This window comes from Acinonyx jubatus, chromosome D2 (assembly GCF_027475565.1).
Source record: "Acinonyx jubatus isolate Ajub_Pintada_27869175 chromosome D2, VMU_Ajub_asm_v1.0, whole genome shotgun sequence".
NCBI lineage: Eukaryota > Metazoa > Chordata > Mammalia > Carnivora > Felidae > Acinonyx > Acinonyx jubatus.
The window spans coordinates 52,622,785-52,643,202 of record NC_069393.1 but is presented as its reverse complement, the minus strand read 5'-3'; the positions used below and the strand labels follow the sequence as shown (position 1 = coordinate 52,643,202).

General features: G+C 38.2%; 1 protein-coding gene across 7 annotated transcripts in view; it reads right to left on the bottom strand.

The window, feature by feature from the left end:
• The window catches only part of PLCE1 (phospholipase C epsilon 1), a 319,271-nt gene that overhangs the window by 279,021 nt on the left and 19,832 nt on the right, over positions 1-20,418 (bottom strand). For 4 of the 7 annotated variants that reach the window (XR_008292338.1, XM_053207694.1, XM_053207698.1 and 1 more), the window contains exon 2: positions 1,808-3,360. Coding sequence is in view for 6 of the 7 variants with exons in the window: in XM_053207694.1 (XP_053063669.1) it covers positions 1,808-3,010 (1,203 nt within the window). In the remaining variant the exon portion in view is untranslated. Of the gene's footprint in view, positions 1-1,807; positions 3,361-10,083; positions 10,169-19,201; positions 20,292-20,418 lie in introns of those variants that run through there. The other 3 variants (XM_053207695.1, XM_053207696.1, XM_053207697.1) reach the window with 3 other exon arrangements.

Here is a 20,418-nt window from a genome sequence, read left to right as displayed (position 1 = left end):
CTCCACAGAATCATACAATCACCTGGGGAACCCCAAAAATCATTCCTGCTGTGCTCTACCCCAGCGATTCTGACTCCAAGGGTCTGGGATTGGGCCTGGATACTATGATTCCAACACATAAGCAGGGTTAGAACCGCCACATTGAACACAGACAAGTCTGAAATACCATAAGCATCAGTGAGTGTGGTTACTCAATCAACAGACACTGAAATGAACAGAATCCTTCTGCTCCTTTAACAGCTTACTCTCAATTGTATTTCCTTCTGGATCTTGAGAAACTAAGAGTCTGGGCTGCCCAGATTACAATCCTAGTTATACCACTTAGCAGTTAAGTGACCTTGGGCAAGGTATATAACTTTCCTGAGACTCTGTTTTCTTAGCAATACAAAGGGGTTAATATCAGAAGGTAGTTGAGAGGATTGCATGAAATCAAGTATGTAAATTATGTGACCCAATGTCTGGCACATGTCAAATGCAAAATAAACATTAGCTCCATGACTGATGATGATGACAATAAAAATATACCAGTTATATTTCAATAAAAGGAATGTTTTTTCTAGATGGGGTATTTATTCACAAGGCCAGGTTTTAAGGAATTGTGAAACACTGGAATGTGAGAGTTAGACATTTAGCATTCCCTTCAATTATGAATACAGGCCAACAAGTCTCAGTATTAGAACAGTACCTGTGATCTTGTCACCGATAGAAATCACAGATATGTCTATATAATACAGTCGTGGTTGAAACCCTAAAAGAGTATTTATATTTAGGGTGACCAACTGCCCTGGTTTGCCCAGGACTGAGGGGGTCTCCCTGGATGAGGGATTTGTAGTGCTAAAATTGAGAAAGTCCCAGGGAAACTACTCCCTACTGACATTCATCACTACTTCAGAATTATGGTAGTTATCGAACTACTAATGCCACTGTTTAATGTGTTAACAAAGAAGCACCTACCCTGCCATATATCATAATGTCAAATGATATCTTGGTAAGTGTACATATGTTCACATAATCTGTGTCCTTTATAACACCTTGTATTTCATTGGATGCACTTAAAAGCATTCTTCTGAGTCCATAGGCTTCACCAAAATTGCCAAAGGGGTCCATGGCACAAAAAAGGTGAGGAGGGAAGAAACTGGGAACATTGGTTGGAAAATGAAGGTAACCGTATCTTAAGTTCTTTTAGGCCTTGCAACCTAAAAATATAGAAGACATAGGCATGTACCTCCAAAGGCACAAGTAGATAATCAGTCAATGGAACCACTTTCCCATTATCAGGAGTCTGTCTCCTAATCCTACATATAGTAACCTGGGAGTCTCCCTAATTTCTGCACTCCTGATGACATACATATGTGCATCTAGTTACTTGTATCATTGTAGAGTTAACTCCATCTTGACAGTTATTGACTGGCGTATCTATTAGGTCTACAAGTTTCCAGTAACTACAAATGCTTCCCCTAAGAATCATAATTTGACAGAACCTAAAACTTTCCATGAATTAAGACAACAGAAAATTGGATTTTAAAAGATCAAGTTTTGGGGTTCCTGGATGGCTCAGTCACTTGAGTTTCCCACTCTTGATTTCAGCTCAGGTCATGATCTCATGGTTCCTGAGTTTGAGCCCCACATCTGGCTCTGCACTGACAGCACAGAACCTGCTTGGGATTCTTTGTCCTCCTCTCTTTGCCCCTCCCCCACTCATGTGTGCCTATGCACATGCGCTCTCTCTCTCATCTAAAAATAAATAACTAAACTTAAAAAAAAGATCAAGTTTAAAGAAATGACCAAAAATAAACTTAATCCTTACCGAATACCACTGAGCTTCTGACAGGCACCAGCTCCCATCTTCCCTAACTGCCACCGCTGACCACCGTTCCAGAACTCTCCCACAGGGAAGCAGGAGACCGCTTCTCTTCTGATCAATGTAACTGTAAGCTCCCAGCCCAATGTGACCAGAAGGCAGAGTTCTCATGATCGCCCTTGTCCCAGTATATACAGATTTCTTTACTTCCCTGTCATTTTTACAAAATCTTCTCACTAACAAAGTGGACCTCTCCTTTTTGCTCTTAAAAAAATCTTCTTCTACATCTTCACAATTATCAGGGAAGTCCTCAAAATGGCTCAGAAAGGTCTTGGCAGGTGGACTGTTAGTAAAGTCCTCCCTGCAAAAGCTGTCACTTGAACACACCGCATCAGCCCTTTGGCAAGAAGCTTCGAAGCACAAGTATCTGTCGTTTAAGGCGTCACAATGATCACACTGCAGCTGCCCATTCTTATTATCACAGTTTTCTGCCAATTCCATGAGTTTACAAGTATATGCCATATAATTTTTCTGTCGCTCCCCACGAACACCAGGCAGTGGTACACAGTTACCACAATCATCCAAAATCAGGTTGTCTGACAAGGTACAGAAAGTGTCTGACATTCTTCTGTCGACTTCATAATGAAAGTGAAATGCTGCCATGCCGCCATCAGGGTGTGCCCGGCCGCTCTCTATGATGGCCGACTGATTTCCTAAGGGACTAATGTCCATGGGAGGTCCGTCCACTTCCAGTTGAATTCCAGGGAACACCTTTCTTTCCAGTGAGGATGGGATTCCAGTTTCCAAACACAGGCCTTCCTCCATGACAGAATCGCACGTGTCATAACACTGGTTCTGAGGAAGGCTGCACTGGCTGTTTTTCAGTACGTTGTTGCAGTTAATATTGAGGTTTTTCACAGAATCTGGCATGCTTTCCTCCCAGTACTTCTCATTGCTGTTCTCATCACTCATTATCTTCTCCCTTGCTATGGAGACAATCTTGGGCAAGTTGCTTCCAGAGGATTCTTCTTTAAGCTTGTTCAGTCGTGAGATGGTGGAAGTCTGACCACTCTGCCTGACACTATGTGCCTTCGGAACACTGACGTCTGAGACCTTTTCACTACTTTCATCTAAAGCCGACGGAGACGATGTCACCTTTCTCTGAGTCACAGGTGTGAGAACAGAAGCTGACATTTCTTCAGAAGTCATCTTGACCAACACACAGGTTTTAGCTATTGCTGTTTCTTCTCTCTGCTGATCATGTCAAGATCTTTATAAAACAACTTATTATTAAAATGATCTCAGATCTACAAGTCCTGAGAAACAGTGTGACAACTCCTTTCATTCAGGTGCATTAAGAGCCAAATAAATTTCTCCAGTTATAACTTCCTATCATGTGTAATATGTTTTTCTAGACCAGGGTTTTAAGGTGGTAGTTCAATTTTCTTTCCTCTGTTATTTGAAGTAATTCTTTTGGAGATTTTTACTTGGGATTGCATTCTGCAACTTCTGATCTCTCACTGACTTACTAACGATTAAAAATCCAGTTTGAATGTTTCCTGTAAGAAAAAGACATGATGTCAAACACTGTGGCACTAAATAAATTTTTAAAACCGAACTTGTAACTCTAAGCTAATGCAAAATATGAACCAATTCTGAATATGAAGAGTTTTGCAATTGATAGTTACTTTTAATGTTTTTGGTATTTATTTCTCTGATATAATATTTCAGAAATTCTGTTTCCAGCCAAAGTAGAGTAACAACAGAGACCAGAATTACTCCCCTGCCTTAAACAACTGAAAAAATCAGAAAAAAAAAGAAATAATGGTTTTTAAATACTGAACAACAGGGAACACAGAACAGTGATTCCTGAAATAAGAAAACAACAACAAATGAGGTGAATCCTATAAATGCCCTAGCTTACAGTTTGAGAGTTTCTAGGCCATAGGGGAGGGAAGGGGAACTCAGGCTGAACCCAACAGAGTTCTTATTTAAAGGAAAGAAAGTTGAGTGTTCAATGAGACCATAAAAACTAGAGAAAGAAGACATGTTAAGTGGAGAGGAGCAAAGATAAGGGTGGTTGCAGGCTTCTCATGAGAAACAATGCAAGCTATGGGGAGGTGTTTAGGGAGATGGGTGAAATTGAGGATAGAGATTAAAAAGTACACTTATCATGTAATAATAAATAAATGAATAAATAAATAAATAAATAAGATAAAACAAAATAAGAGACAATGCAAGCCAGATGAGAGTAGAGTCTATCTTTAAAGTACTGAAAGAAAAAAATACTGCCAACTTAAAATTCTATACCCAATAAAAATATCTTTTGAAAACAAAAAAAAAAGAAAAACTTTCTATGAAAGAATTCATCACCAACAAATTTGCATATAAGAAACAGTAAAGGAAGTCCTTTAGAAGGAAAACAATACCAGATAGAAATGTGGATCCATGCAAAAGAATAAAGAGCACGGAAAATGTTAAGTATGTATGTAAATACAATTTTTTAAAAATTGTAAACCACTTGAGATAGTTAATCTTTTAAAGCAAAAATAATAGCAATGTATTGTGGGGTTCCTAACACATGCAGAAGGAAAAAATAGCACAAGGTCACGAGAAGGGAAATGGAAGTATATTGTTACAAGATTATTTTCTAAGTGAATTGGTGTAACATTACTTAAAGGCAGGCTGTCATAAATTAAAGATGCATACTATAAGCCCAATACAACCACTGTAAGAAAAAATATAGGTAATAAACCAAAATATTAGGACCATAAAAATTTTCAAATAATCAAAAGGCAGAAAAAGAGGAAAAGATGAACAAAGAACAGAAGTGGCAAATGTGACTTTGTGTGCGTGTGTGTGTGTGTGTGTGTGTGTGTATTCTTTCCATTCACTTTAGTAAGAAATTATTCAAGCCAAAGTACGGAAAGAGCCCAAATGCCCATCGATGGATGAATGGATAAAGAAGATTTGGTATACACATATAATGGAGTATTACTAGGCAATCAAAAAGAATGAAATCTTGCCATTTGCAACTACATGGATGGAACTAGAAGGTATTATGCTAAGCAAAATTAGCCAGAGAAAGACAAATATCATATGACTTCACTCATGTGAGGAATTTAAGACACAAAACAGATGAACATAAGGGAAGGGAAGCAAAAATAATATAAAAACAGGGAGGGGGACAAAACATAAAAGACATAAATACAGAGAACAAAAAGAAGGTTGCTGGGGGGGTTGTGGTAAGGGGGATGGGCTAAATGGGTAAGGGGCATTAAGGAATCTACTCCTGAAATCATGTTGCACTATATGCTAAGTAACTTGGATGCAAATTTGAAAACTTATTAATTAGTTAATTTAAAGAAATTACACTTAAAGAAATTATTCAGGTGAATGTGGACATAAAAATTTTCAATTTACGAAAAGTATTCTTAAAAAATAATTTATTTTTATTCCTCAAATTATTGAACCCTGTTCTACACTGGGAACTATGTAATGGGGCTAGATATCCCTGCTTGTGATTCTATTGAGAGAGGGAGAACTGAACAAATTTCAATCTGGTGTGGTAAGTGTAATTATCAAGGATATACAAGGCACCACGGGATCACAGGTGTCCTTCATAAGTATACCATTCCTTTGTAAGTGAGGCCGTCCTTACCAAGACAACTGATGAGCATTCATACTCTGCTGTCAACACCAGATTTAACCCATTTTTGCCCTTTGCCACACAGGTGTCCCTCTTCCCCATGCTTCTCCCTTTTCCTCTTGTCCCAAAGAATCAGCAACCTACCCCTCTTCCCTTACATATATGCCCCTCAAGCGCAACCACAAAGTCTCACTGGCTCCCAGCACATGCAGTCTTCACAACTACCTTAAAAAATCAGAGGACATCCTGTCAGTCGGACACTTCACAGGAAGTCAATGAGCCCACACAGAGCAGCAGTGTGCTGGTTCAACCGAACCCTTCCACCTTTCACATCCTCCTTCCAACCTGGTTTCTTTTAAATTTTCTTCAGAAAAAAATGCATCTATTATTTTTGGAGAAATATGCTCAGTGTAAAACAATTCAAAAAATGCAGGAAAACACACAAAAAATTTCAACTTAACATAAACCCCACTATCCAGAGATAACCACTATTAATACTTTGAGTAAACTCCTTCCATAATGCTCCCTATGCATCAACACACAGAGATATAGGTATATGATTACACAAATACCAGATCATGCTGTATATCCTACTTTATACCTGCTTTTTTTTTTTTACAAATTCCAATTCATGAACAACTTTTCATGTCAAGAACCAAATAGATAATTTTAATGGCTTTTGGCACTACCTTGGTTTCCATATCTTTGCTCTATTTTTTAGAGTAACTTTTAAAGCCAAAGCCTTCAGACTGACTGTTATTTGTCCTTTCTCACCTATGAGGAAGGTCATTCAAAGCATGTACTGCCTCACCCCTGTTCTAAGCATTTCAAAATTACTATCATGTAATTTTCACTCAACCATACAAGATAATGTGATGGTTTTAAAATATGTCCACAAATTCTTTGTAGAGCCTAACTGCCTTCCCCTTGCATGGAGACCGTACTTGGTGACTTTTTCCAACATACAAAATGTGTTGGAAGTAATAGTGTATGACTTCTGAGAATAGGTCATAAAATGTCATAAAAGTTATTGAGGTTTCCTTTTGTTCTTCCTCTCGTTTGTTCTGGAGGAAATCAGATGTCATGATATAGGAAGAGCTCCCTGTGGCAAGAACGAGACCTCCTGCCAAAAGCCACTGGAATGAGCCATCTTGGAAGGGGATCCTCCAACACCAGTCAAGGCTTCGCATGACTGCAGCCATGGTCTATACGTCTATATGACTTTAACCTCATGAGCAAGCCTGAGCCAGAAGCACTCAGTTCCCAAATTCCTGAGCCACAGGAAATGTGAGATAATAAATGTTTACTGTTTTGAGAAATTGTTTTGAGGTAATTTGTTGCACAGCAAGAGAGAACTAATACAGAACAGTTCTACTATGATCCACATTTGACAGATTAGAAACCCAAGCACAGAGAAGCTGAGTCACTTGCCAAAGATCACACTGCTGGAAAATGGTGGAGTCAGGATTCAAACCCAAGAAACCTGACTCCAGAATCTGTGCTCTCCACCATAGTTATGCTGCTTTATTGCTAACTAGTTTGAAACTTCATCGGTTTGTATTTCTGATGTCCGCTGGATGCAGAGATCCATGCCTTCTAGGAGGATCCTCTTTTATCTGAGTTTGTCTCTGGCAGGCTGAGATCTTTGTTTTGTGGTAGTCAGTACTGAACAACATCCGAGAGAGCTGACTCCCTGAAGACTCCATCTCAGGTCATTCCTTTATTCAACATACTTTTTTTTTTTTTAATGTTTATTTTTGAGAGAGAGAGAGAGAGAGAGAGAGAGAGAGAGAGAGAGAGAGAGACGGAGCATGAGTGGGGGAGGGGCAGAGAGAGAGGGAGACACAGAATCTGAAACAGGCTCCAGGCTCTGAGCTGTCAGCACAGAGCCCGATGCAGGGCTCGAACTCACAGACCGTGAGATCATGACCTCAGCCGAAGTCGGACGCTCAACCGACTGAGCCACCCAGGCACCCCTCAACATATTCTTATTAAGTACAAAATTAAATGAGGCAGGAATTTCCCGTTGATTTCTTTATAAGCTAATAGATCATCAGGTAAGGTATAGTGCAAATAGGGCTATAATCTGGGTTACCCCAGAGGAAGAGCATCTAAATCAGATAGTGGGGACAAGGTGAGGGTGATTGCCATGGAGGGTTTCCTGAAGAAGATGATGAGCAAGCCAAGTTTTGAAAGACAAGAAGGAATCAGCTAGATAAAGAAGTGGGATTAACTTTGCAGAAAAGAGCAAATGTGGATTCTCACGGAGAAAAACAATAAGACATTGGCACCTGGCACTTCAGGCAACTATTTTAACCACTTTGGGTTTGGTCTCATTGTCCTATAAGACAGAAATAAAATTACCTATTTGATCAGATTGTGAAGAAAATGCTTTGGAAACCAAAAGTTAAGGACAAATGCTTGTCATTCTATGCCTTGTGAAGTTAAGCAGCTCTGTTGGTGACATGGTGTTGAATTTACTTTTGCCAGATATACCCATTCCACTCACCAGGTTCACTTAAACTTAAATTTCAATTCGATAACTGGGGCTGACCCCCTGAATCCCAGCTGCATGACCACAAGCCGGCTATATGATCTATCTCGAATTATATGTTCCACTTCTTTAACATCAGCATAAATCATATGTATTTTATATGTCCATCAATAAATGTTAATTTTCTACCTCCCTCCTCTTGGGAAGCTCTAGGTTGTCTGTGAGGGAAGATGGAATAGGTTAAAGTTGGCTAAAGAAAACCTGAAGCACTTGAAAAAAGATCACGGTCTAACAGTTTTGAAGAAGAAAGAGATGGAGAAAAAGATTCTTCTTTTCTTAATGTGGTTTGTAGGGAAGACTAGAGAAGGACCAGCCTGGGAGAGATCAAAGGATGCATGGGCTAAGAATATGGTAGAACAAGAAAGAACTTGTCAAGGTAGCATTTCTAAGCTAGAGATGAATTGGAATGGATAATATGTCTAGGGAATGACTGGCCATGCAATGATAGGGCTATGTAGGTGGTGCTGGAAATCTTAGCCAAAGTGGTAACACAAGACAAAGAAATGAAAAGTTTAAGAAGAATCAGGAGTGACACAGAGTAAATTTATAGCTTCAGGGTAGGGAAATATCAGTCACAAATAACCTTGCTGACAAATTTCCATGGGCTAAATTAGGGGCTGGCAAACTACATACCAAGGTCCAAATCTGACCTGCTATCCATTTTGGTAAATAAAATTTTATTGGAACACAGACGTGGCCATTCATTTATGCAATGTCTATGGCTGCTTTTGCATTACAATGATAGAGTTGATAAACTATGACAGAAACTATGTGGCTTGCAAAGCTAGAAATATTCACCATCTAACCCTTTATAGAAAAAGTTTGACAAACTGTTTGCTAGATAAATAAGTTAATAAAATGCCTGGTTAGAGCCAGAAAACTGAGTGGGAGGTATACCCATCTTCATGTAATTGAAGAACTAAGATGAGGAAATATTCTTGTTACATACTGTTTCAAAAGGCAGGATCATGGCCAAAACAAATGAATTATTGGGGAGGCATGTTCTGGCTTAGCTTGATAAAGAATTCTAACTTGTAGAGCTATTTAACAAGGGAGAAGCTATTCTGGATGGTAGTCTTCTCACCGTTGATATAAAGATTTAAATAGAGAGGCATAGTGTTCAGCATAGCAGGTGTTCAATAGGTGTTGAACAAATATTAGAATGAATGAATACTGTCTATAATGTTTAATTTAAAAAATAATGACAAATAAGTACTTATTGATCATGTATCATGTAACAGGCATGTTCTAAGCACAGTGTACATAATATCCCTTAATCTTTATAATAGCATTATCGGTAGGGTGGCAGAAACTACTAATTGTCCCTCAAAATCTGTTCTCACTTTTTCTCAATAATAGAACTTCTGAATTTTGGCCAAGCATATGGTCATCCCTTTAATGGCCTCCCTTATAGCTAGATATAGCCATATCACTGTCATTACTAATTAGATATAAGCAGAAGAGGTTTGTTATTTCTGGGAAGATTTTTTGAACAGAAAGGGTGTGCCTTTCTCCTCCCCCTTCCTACTTTCTGCTGGCTGGAGGGAAGGCATGATGACTAGAGCTGAAGTAGCTATATTAGACCATGAGGTAAACAGAAGAATGGACACCTTTCATAGTAAAGAAACAAGACAGAAGTCTTGGATTTGGGGGAAAGAAAAATAAAATTCTATATTGTTTAAGCCACCATTATTTTAGGTTTTCTGTCATTCACATCAAAACTTTTTCCTAACTAATAGGTGTGAATACTATTATCACCCCATTTTATGGATGATGCTCAGAATATTTGAATGGCTTATCTAAAAGTACAGAGATGTGATATAACAAGGAAGCTATGTAGTGAATTCCTGCATTGGAGGGGAAGTTATATTCACTAATTCACAGTATGTCGCTAATTTATTTATTAGGTTGTTAGATTTATTTAATATTTAAGGCCAGATGATTGTGTCATAAAGAACAATTAAATGAGAAAAATATTAAATGCAAACACATTGGTTTTTATGATTGTCAATGTCAGAAGGATGTGGGGTTTAACAACAACAAAAACTATCAGACAACTGTCAGTTATTTATTAAGTACCTGTTATCTTCCAGAGTTAAGAAGGCAAGGTGGTTATGGAACAGGAGATCAGGAAAGCTCTGATGGAGGAAGATTTAACCTGGAACTTCGCAAAGAGGTAGCAATTAGTTGTATCCATAACCAAGAAAAATACCTTGGGTAAAAGGAACAGCATGAAGAAAGATAAAGAAGTAGGAAAATACAATGCATAACTATAGATTCATCTGAAGTTCTTAGGAGAACATTGACTCCAATCAAAGAAAGGGAAAGTTGCTCAGTAATTTCACCAGCATGGAAAGAAATACTAGCGCAACTGTCAAAGCTGATAACAGAATGCAATAGTGTCTATTTCATCTTTAAACCTAGAGGATTTTATAGAGTTCCTTTCAGTATCATGTGTATGACAGATAAATAACTGTGCCACAGTTATCTATTTATGCATTCTCTTCCCCAAAGCCCATTCTGCAGTGAGATTAAAGAAAATATTTTGCCTACACAACCCTTCCTCCCTTTCTCCCTACTACAGGCACACCCACACCCAAGCCCTACATGATGAGTCAGTCTTCACTCTTTCTTCTCCACTGAATGTCTGCTGCTCCACTCCCTCCTGGACTCCTTTCTCTGAACTATTATGATGGAAACTCGAAAACTTACAAAGAAACAAAGCTTTTAAAACATTCCACAAAGGCACTGGTGTACTAATCTGGGTCCTCTTCCAAGACCTTAAAGACTTAACCCTTTGTAACTTCCACTCCCTTTATTGGAAAAGTTTCAGAGTCTGGGATGCTAGACTTGTGACCCAGAAAACCCAGAGATAACCCTAATCTTTATACTCTGTGCATATTAAATATCAGGAGTTAACTGATAGGTAGGTGAGAAAGTTATACAAATATTTTTTAACTAATACATTGACGAGGTTGCCAATATAGAAAAACAGAGTATCACAAAAAAAGTTTGTTCATAACAGGTTAATTCTCAACTGTAAAGCTCCCAAAGAAAGGAAATCCTCACTATAAACACAGTCTCTGATTAGTCTGCAAATCACCGCTGTCTCCCTATTGCTCTCCTAGAAATATGGAATCAAAGACATTAGTAGAATTTTAAGCCAAGAGTGGAGGCAGATAGGATTGTGGTGTTGTGACATTCACAGCACTCCCTCTCCTTTGCTACGGTACAAATATGTCAAGAAATTCCGGAGTTATATGTATGTGCGCACATGCACATGCACACAGAGATGTATGTTTTTGGTAAGAGATGAGAAAAGAGAAAAAGTGAGAGTCAGAAGGTCGCATTAGACCCTCCATCATTTAGTCCCAGTCTATTTTTTTCAGCTTCATCTCTGACCAATACCTAGGAGAAAATATCCTGTCACACTGGTCTTTTTGCCATGTACTGAACCAGCCTAGCATTAATGCCTCTGTGCATTTCCCTTCCCACTGTTCTCTAACTCTGCTAAGACTCCTTCACCCAACTCCGGTGGCATTTCCCCTCTGTAACCCTCCCTGATACCCACTGTCAGCATTAATTGCTCTTATCTGTTTCCCACAGTTCTCCCGACATTTCACCAGTACAAACATGTCATGAAACACTATACTGTAGCTATTAACTATATAGGACCACTGCATGAATTGAAAGCTTGTGAAGAACAGAGACCTTGCATCTTTAAACTTAAGGAGTTTTAGAGATACCCTGCATCCCACATTCCTGGCATGGTATCAAGGTATACGGTTGGTCTCAACAGACATTTGATTCTTTCCTTCTTTTCCATGGCTCTTTGAGCCCAATATTTGTCCATTAGGACCTGGATTCCTTAAGGGCTTTCAGTCTTCTAAATTCTAACCTTTTCCTGTTTCAATCCATCCCATATTACCTTCAGAAAAATCCTCCCCAAACAGCATTTTCATCATATCACTCTTTTTACTTGAGAAAAAACAGAGTTCCATTTTATCCAATGTAGTAAAGCCACACTTTATCCTAATCCTTAAGAACATCCTCAATTTCTTAAAAACACACAAAAAAATTCCTTTGCCTGGGATTGGTAATGTAAATTAATATATCAATTTGGGGAGAAATAACATTTTAATAATATTGAGGTTTCTAATCCATAAACATGATACAGCTAGTTAGCACTATAGCTCTTTCTCTTTCTCTCCATATATATGGAGAATATATGTATGTATATGCACACACACATCTATGTATATATACATATATCTTTTTGGCCATTTGCTAACTATTTTATTATTATTTAAAAGCTTTGCATAAAACAAATATATGATATCCTCAGAGCTAATATTTACTTTGAAATGCCTTTATATTAGAACTGTCATGGACATCTAATAGTATTTTAAAAACAAAATGCTGAGACAAGATGTGCTCTGGAATTAAACTGGCTTTTTTTTAAAGTTTTTTTTTTAATTTATTTTGAGAGAGAGAGACAGACAGAGAGCACAAGCAGGGGAGGGGCAGAGAAGGAGAGAGAGAGAATCCCAAGCAAGCTACCCACTGTCAGTGTAGAGCCCGATGGAGGGCTCAAACTCAAAAACTGAGATGATGACCTGAGCCAAAACCAAGAGTCAGACACTTAATCGACTGAGCCACCCCAGCAGCCCTAAATTGGCTTTAAACTGTGTTTAGGTAAAAGAGCTCCTGCCATGTTCATTACTTTCACTAATACAACATGTTGTGTGATAGCTGGGCCTAGCAGCTGTCTCAGTTACGAGTGATATTTATGTAAATGCAAACTTAAAAAAAGAAAACTCTGTAGATCCTGAGGAGACAGGAAGCCCTTCTCGACTATTTTCTGCATGTCATGGATGAAAGAGCTGCTACATGGGCAGTCTGTTTTTACTGTGTGTGTGCTGAAATGTCGCTCAGCTGAATTGGGTGTGCTCACAGGAGGCAGAGGATAGCGGGGGAGTAAACTGGCTATGTTGTATAGGGGTGGGGGCAGAGTCAACCACACAGCCCTGCGGAGCCTACACAGGAAAATCAACTCATGCATAGCATTGTTGTCTGAATATGAACTCTTAATAAGTTACTGAAACAAAGGATTATCTCATGGTTCCTCAACAATTTTTGGTTCATCTGGAACCTTCCATGAAGGTGCCAAAGAGTCACCAAGGCAGTTAGACCAGGGAAGCCCAGAGAAGAGAGTCTGACATGTGATGCCACTTTTTCCACGATGAATTTGCTCTTTTGAAAGTCATGGCTGAGACGCTGAGACACAGATTACTGTTTATTATAAACACGCAACTCAGGAACAGCCAGATGGAAGAGAAGCACAGGGCAAGGTATGAGAAAATGGTAAGTAGCTTCCATGCCGTCTCCAAGCACACTACCCTCCCCAAATCTCCACATGTTCACTAGCCTGGAAGCCCCATACATATCTTCTTTAATTTATCTTAGTAATATTTTGTATTTATCTATACAGAGGTCGTGCACATCTTTTGTTAAATTTGTTCCTATGTTAGTGTTGTTATTAGAAATGGAATTATTTGGGGCGCCTGGGTGGCGCAGTTGGTTAAGCGTCCGACTTCAGCCAGGTCACGATCTCACGGTCCGTTAGTTCGAGCCCTGCGTCGGGCTCTGGGCTGATGGCTCAGAGCCTGGAGCCTGTTTCCGATTCTGTGTCTCCCTCTCTCTCTGCCCCTCCCCCGTTCATGCTCTGTCTCTCTCTGTCCCAAAAATAAATAAACGTTGAAAAAAAAATAAAATTAAATTAAAAAAAGAAATGGAATTATTTTACATTTCATTTTCCAGTTGTATGCAGCTAGTTAGTATGCAGAAATACAATTGAATATCGTGTCTAGACAATATAACTTATACCCTTGCTAAATGCAATTATTACTTTCACGGATATTTTGTAGATGACTCGGGATTTTCTATATGGACATCCATGTCATCTTCATATAAAGAAAGGTTTATTCTTTCCAAAATGCATACTTTTTATTCTTGCCTTACTGCACAAGCTAGGATCTCCAATTATGATACTAACAACTATGGAGACCATACATCCTTGCCTTGTTCTCAGTCTTAGAGGGAGAGTATTAAATACGCCACTATTTAATGTGATATTAGCTATGTATTTTAAATGCCCTTTATCAAACTGAGTCAGTTGAACTGAGTCAGTCCAACTCTTGATTTCAGTTCAGGTTATAATCCCAGGGTCGTGGGATAGAGCCCCATGTCAGGCTCCATGCTCCATGAGATTCTCTCTCTCTTTTGCTCCGCCCCTTGCTCCTCTCCCCCACTCATGCGTTCTCTCTCTTTAAAATAAAATTTAAAAAAAAAAGAAAAGAAAATGAACACCAGCCCCTATATCACACCATACACAATAATTAATTCAAAATGGACTATAAAGCTAAAATAAAATTGAAAACTATAAAACATCTAGAAGAAAACAGGTAAAATCTTCATGACCTTGGGATACAGAAAAAATTCTTAGGACACAAAGGGAAAAAAAAGACAAAATGGACTTAGTCAAATTTTAAAACTTCTTCTCTGAAAGCAAGAAAAAAGAAAAAAAAGACAAAGCACAGATTGGGAAAAAATATTCACAAAACATGCATCTGCAAAAGTACCTATATCCAGAAAATACATAAAACTCTTATAACTCAATAAGCAGTTAACAACACAATTGCTTTTAAATGGACAAGAGATTTGAACAAATACCTCATAAATACATGAATACTTCATATATATATACACATATATATGTGTGTATATATTTATATGTGTGTGTGTGTATATATATATATATATATATATATATATATATATATATATGGAATATAAGGAAATTGTGACAGATCAACAAAATTTCTATACGAAAAAAATATGAAGCTCAATCCTTTCCTCACACCACACACAAAAGTTAACTCAAAATGCATCACAAAATGGATCCTACATGTAAAAGCCAAAATTACAAAAGTTCCAATAGGAAATATAGGAGAAAATCTTTAGAACCACTGGAGTAAGCAGAAATTTCTTAGGCTGAACACAAAAGAAAAACAAATGGATAAATTGCAACACAATTAAAAACACCTGCTCTTCAAAAGATAGTCCATTACTGTATGGTAGAAAATATCTGTAAGATAAATATCTAATAAAGAATCTGCACCCAGAATACATAAAAAAAACTTCTACAACTTGATAATGAGAAGACAAACAACACTATTTTTTAAAGTGGGCTAAAGTTTGAATAAGCACTTTACAAAAGAATACAAATGACATAAAAGGACATGAAAAGATGTTCAATGTCATTAGTCATCAGGGAAATACCAATTAAAATCACAATGAGATAGAATTCATCCCCACTAGAATAGCTAACATTAAAATGACTAGCCATACCAAAGTTGGTGTGAACATGGAGAAAATGGAATACTGTGGTGGGAATGTAAAATGGTACAGCCACTTTTGAAAACAGTTTGGCAGTTTCTTATAAAGTTAAATATACATTTACCAGATGACAAAATTCCACTGGCAGAAATAAAATAAAAGCATATACCCACAAATAGACTTATATGCAAATGGCTTTAGCAGCTTTATTCATAACAGCCCAACCTGGAAGCAACCCAAAAGTCTATCAACAGATAAATAAACCACCTGTGGTATATTCATACACTAGAATACTGCTCAGGAATAAAAGGAATGATATTCTGATTATACAACATATATGGATGAATCTTAAAAACATTAGGCTGTGTGAAAGAAGCCAGACACTGAATGATTCCATTTATATGAAGTTTTACACCTGTGCTAATATAGTAGCTACTAGCCACATGTGGCCATTTAAGTAAAAATTTCACTTAAATTAAGTATATTAAAAATTCAGCCCCTAAGCTGCACTAGCCACATTCTGAGTGCTCAATGGTTGTATGTGGCTTGTGAACTGTATAGTATAGCACAGATAAGACTATAAAATGGCACAAAGGGGTGGTGTATACTCCTCCAACTGTATACTTTACCCCTATCAGCATTTCCAGTAGACTGCAGGATGCATTTCAATCCCACCTGTGCTCTTAGCCAGCTCTCAGCACTGAACAACCTGCTCAATTGTACAATATGGTGCTGACATAGCACTACGGCAGTGGAATCATTCAATCTGAGTTTGGATCCCATCTCCAGTTAACCTTGCTAAGGCTTAATTTTTATATCTGTAAACCGGGGGGGGGGGGGGCTGGCTAATAGTTTCTCATGTAACCTTCACAATAATACTATAAAGTAGTAATTCCTCAAAAAATAGTACCCTTTATTCTCATCATTATAAAAACTGTCCCAGAGTCATCACATATTCCTTCCTGATGTAAAACCATGTTTATTTCTTTTAAATCACCCCCCAGGACTATAATAACAAAGGCTCAATAAATATTTGCTCACATATTGCTTTGTCCGGAACATTATTTGTATGTTAGTAGGTGATGATTTTTTTAAAAAATCTCATCCAGTGCAAGCAGTTAAATTATTCTTTAAGTTTGTCTCTACAAGTGTACTGGGTGCTAGCATGAGTGCAAGGGACTACATGACTTCACAAGAAGAGAAAGGCACAATCCCTGCCTACAAGAAAATCATTTGCTATTATGGAGCCATAAAGAAAAAACTTACGATATGAGCTAATATCATAAAACACTGAATAGTCCAGGCAGTTAAAAAGTGACAGAATCATTCAATAATGTGTGTACTAATTAAGCAACTGATAAAAAAAAAAAAATGACGATACAAATGGCAGAAATCAGCATGAACTCAAGTCTTATCAGCAAAGACTTCCCAGAGAATGTCATAGTCTTTAAAAGAGGACTTTGCCCTGGGAAGTAAGGCCAGGGAGAAAATGGAGGAGAGAGGGAATTTTGGCCATGTCTTGGAGATGGGATGGAAGGTTGTAGGCTGACTGGCATGTCAGAGTATATGCCAGAGGCTACTCTGCCCTCACTAAGCAGAACGGCAGCAGAAGCAGCAGAACCATCCTGGATAGGTGCTGGAAAGTTCTCCCATCAGGTCAAGGCAGTCATTGTGGAAGCCTTGCAATGAAGGGGAAGACAAAAGTGGGAAGACCCAGAGCCACTTCCTTAAAGCCCTTGCATTACCTATCCTATGCATTAAAAATATAACAGGCTTCCCCAGACAGCCAATTGCCACCATTCAGTTGGGGTACATATAACTCATGTTACAAGCAATTTTTAATTATTTGATAGTTTGCAATATCAACACACCCATTCACTATTTTTTTTTCAAACTGGTATTCTATAAGTCATTCCTCAATTAATGTAATTGTATTTCCAAAGAATTAAAAATACATGTGATGAAATGTAACTTACTCTGGATGAGATAAACATAACAGAACAGCTCTACTACCCTAACACATTCTCACATTACAGTCTCTCAGTAAAATGATCCTGATTTAATCAATTTAGGATATGATTCAGCTCCTGCAAACTCTTTTCTTCATGCCTGTGTTTCTTGATCTCCTTCCTACCTGGGTCCCCCACATCTGATATCTAGCCTACATTTCATCATCTCACGGAGTAAAACATTTTCCAGACTAAATAACTCTCCAGTTTCATAGAGATTCCCCTATAAAGCCCTAACAGATGGAAAGCATTTTAAATCCACATACTTAATGCATAAGATAATCATTTCTAGCCATTTTCTTTTTTATATTTACATTATATTTAACACCAGCACCAACAAAGGTCTTCAGAGGTCTTCTGGTCAACAAGCTTAAAAATTACTCCTGTTCCTTATGGATGCCCACCAGTGACATCAAATTCTGGGTGGAAGCCGAAGCCAACAGCTGACAAACAGCTGATATGATTCTACTGGATTGTTTTCAGTACAGTTAAAAATGCAAATGGAACACCTCATTAAAACTCAATGTCCATTTTAGTTGTGCCTCTGATTTCTCACGAAGTCATCATCCAAATGGGAGAAGAAATATTATTCATACTTTTTACCTAATTGAAAAAAAATGAGGCAAATAAGCTTTTTGTATTTTGTTTTTGTTGCTGTTGTTTACATTTTTTTAGTCTGTAAGTCAGAACCTTGACATCCTTGCTATTTTTCAGGGCAGTGTCACCCAAAGTACAGCGCTGCTTCCTAGTCCACAATCTGTAACAAGCAGGGTTGCTCAGACCTGTATTACCAGCTTTCAGGACATTCTTGAGCCTCTAACAAGTGATGGAGGGTAGCGGGTATCCAGGGAGGGTGAGGATATGCAGGAGGAAGCAAGGAGCCATGAGTTGGCCAATCTCAGGATGTGGGTGGTGTGGGCTCCTCAGGAAATCAATGATGTCACATGACAGTTGGTAAGGTGCAGTTCATTTTGTTACCATTATATCATTATTCCAAATACTAGTTATGATTTTTATAAGTTCCAGGGCTAAAATTAAAAAAGCAAGTTTTTGCAAGAGTGTTGTACCTTGTTCCATACTGTTTAACAAATAGCACATGTTATATTTTTCTGATTATAAAGCAATACCGATTTACTGTAGAAAATTTGAAAAAAGTCTGATAAGCATAAAGTAGAAAAGATAAGGTAAGATCATTAGGTAAGTCCTAATTTTCTTATAACTTCCTTCCAGTTTTCCATGAACATACATCTTTTAAACTGAAATTTAAAACTGAAATTATATTGTATACTCCATTTTTATCCTGCTCCAGTTGTGTATTATCTAAAGGAATAACTTTTGAACATAATGAAATCTATATAAACATCAACATTCCCTTTCCTAATGTTCTAAACATTATTTTAAAAAGGAGGAGATCAGGGAAAATTATATAATCTGCTCCCCTGAAATCAAGCCTAATCTCGCCTGTTTAATGTATTTATAATACTGCCCCATCCTTGGAATACAATAACTTCCACTCGATCTTTCTTGAAATGGCTGGTCAACCAAAAGGGTATGATTCATTCGTGCACTTATTCAAAAGAAGTTTTTTAAACACCTAACTATGTGCCAAATCCTATGCTAGGCACTAAGTATAAATGTTCCATAAAACTACTGACTCTAATTGAAATTTATCAAAGAGATATATGCTAGGTTCAGGTGTTGTTTATAATATTAAACTAGGAGGAACAGAGCCAAGTTTGAGGGTGATCTAATCAAAACCAGACTCTCCAACCCACCAATTTGACACTCACCTCAGCCAGGGTGGTCTGCTCTGCTGCTCCCCGAACCTGCCTATTCACCCCCACTTTTGTGTCCTGTTCATCACTTCTGAGCCCCCTCTACCTTCCTTTCTCCACAGCCACATTCTATTCAGGAAGCTTCTTTGATCACTCTCAAACTACTGCTGCACCTACCATCCAGAACATTCTTGAGACAACCTTAATTGCCCTTGTTCCAGAGTGGCGTGGTGATAAGTATCTGGGACGGGTGCCAGAGCTTCATTTTCTTAATTATTTCCCACAACTAAGCACTACATGCATTACTGCCAATCACCTAACCATTCCTCTCAGGACTTTCTCCACATGAATCCGTCTCTGAAAAGATTTTTCAAGGAAAATATTCTACACTCTCAGTTGTTGCAAGCATTCTATATATTTCCTATCCTGACTAATGACATTGGTTGCCTTCCTGCAGTGGGATGACAGCAGAGACAAAACACTTGGAGTAGCAAACTTTGATCCACTTTACCCATAACCCCTCAAGAAAACAGAACTACCCCATGTAAGTCAGTCTCTTGGGTCACCTCATCACCTCTAGGCCACATCAAGATCTGAGCACCTCCTGTCTTATTCAATCGTCACAGTAACTCTGGTGAGGCACATACTAAGCCCACAATTTCCAATTTAGAGATTAAAAATAAGAAAAAGAAAAACAGGTTTAGAGATTAAGCAGCTTGCCCAGAATTATCCAGCCAGCCACTGGGGAAGCAGACATTCAAATGCAGGTAGTTACTTCCCCATAGCAAGCCTTTTATGCCCTAGCTAATATTCTTCCTCACGTGCTCTTCCCATGAGACTGAAACCAGTGATTCTCACATTTACATCATGTGAGGACTTGGTACAAATACATGCGCCTGGGTGCTAGCCCAAGATGTTCTGATTCAGGAAGGCGAGGAGAGATCTAAATTTCAATAGGCACTTCCCTTCTTCCCCCCACCAACCAGGTGACTCTGGTGCCAACTGTCTTCAGACTACACTGATGATACTGCATGAAACACAAGGAGGCTAAACTAATCGGGGGTGGGGGAAAAGGCTTTTGTAAAATGGCATTCATTTCTTCATTACCCATGATCCATCAGGGCTTTATTATTAGTTTTTTTTAAAGGTTATTTATTTTGAGAGAGAGAGAGAGAGAGAGAGAGAGAGAGAGAGCACGAGCAGGGGAGGGGCAGAGAGGGAGGGAGAGAGAA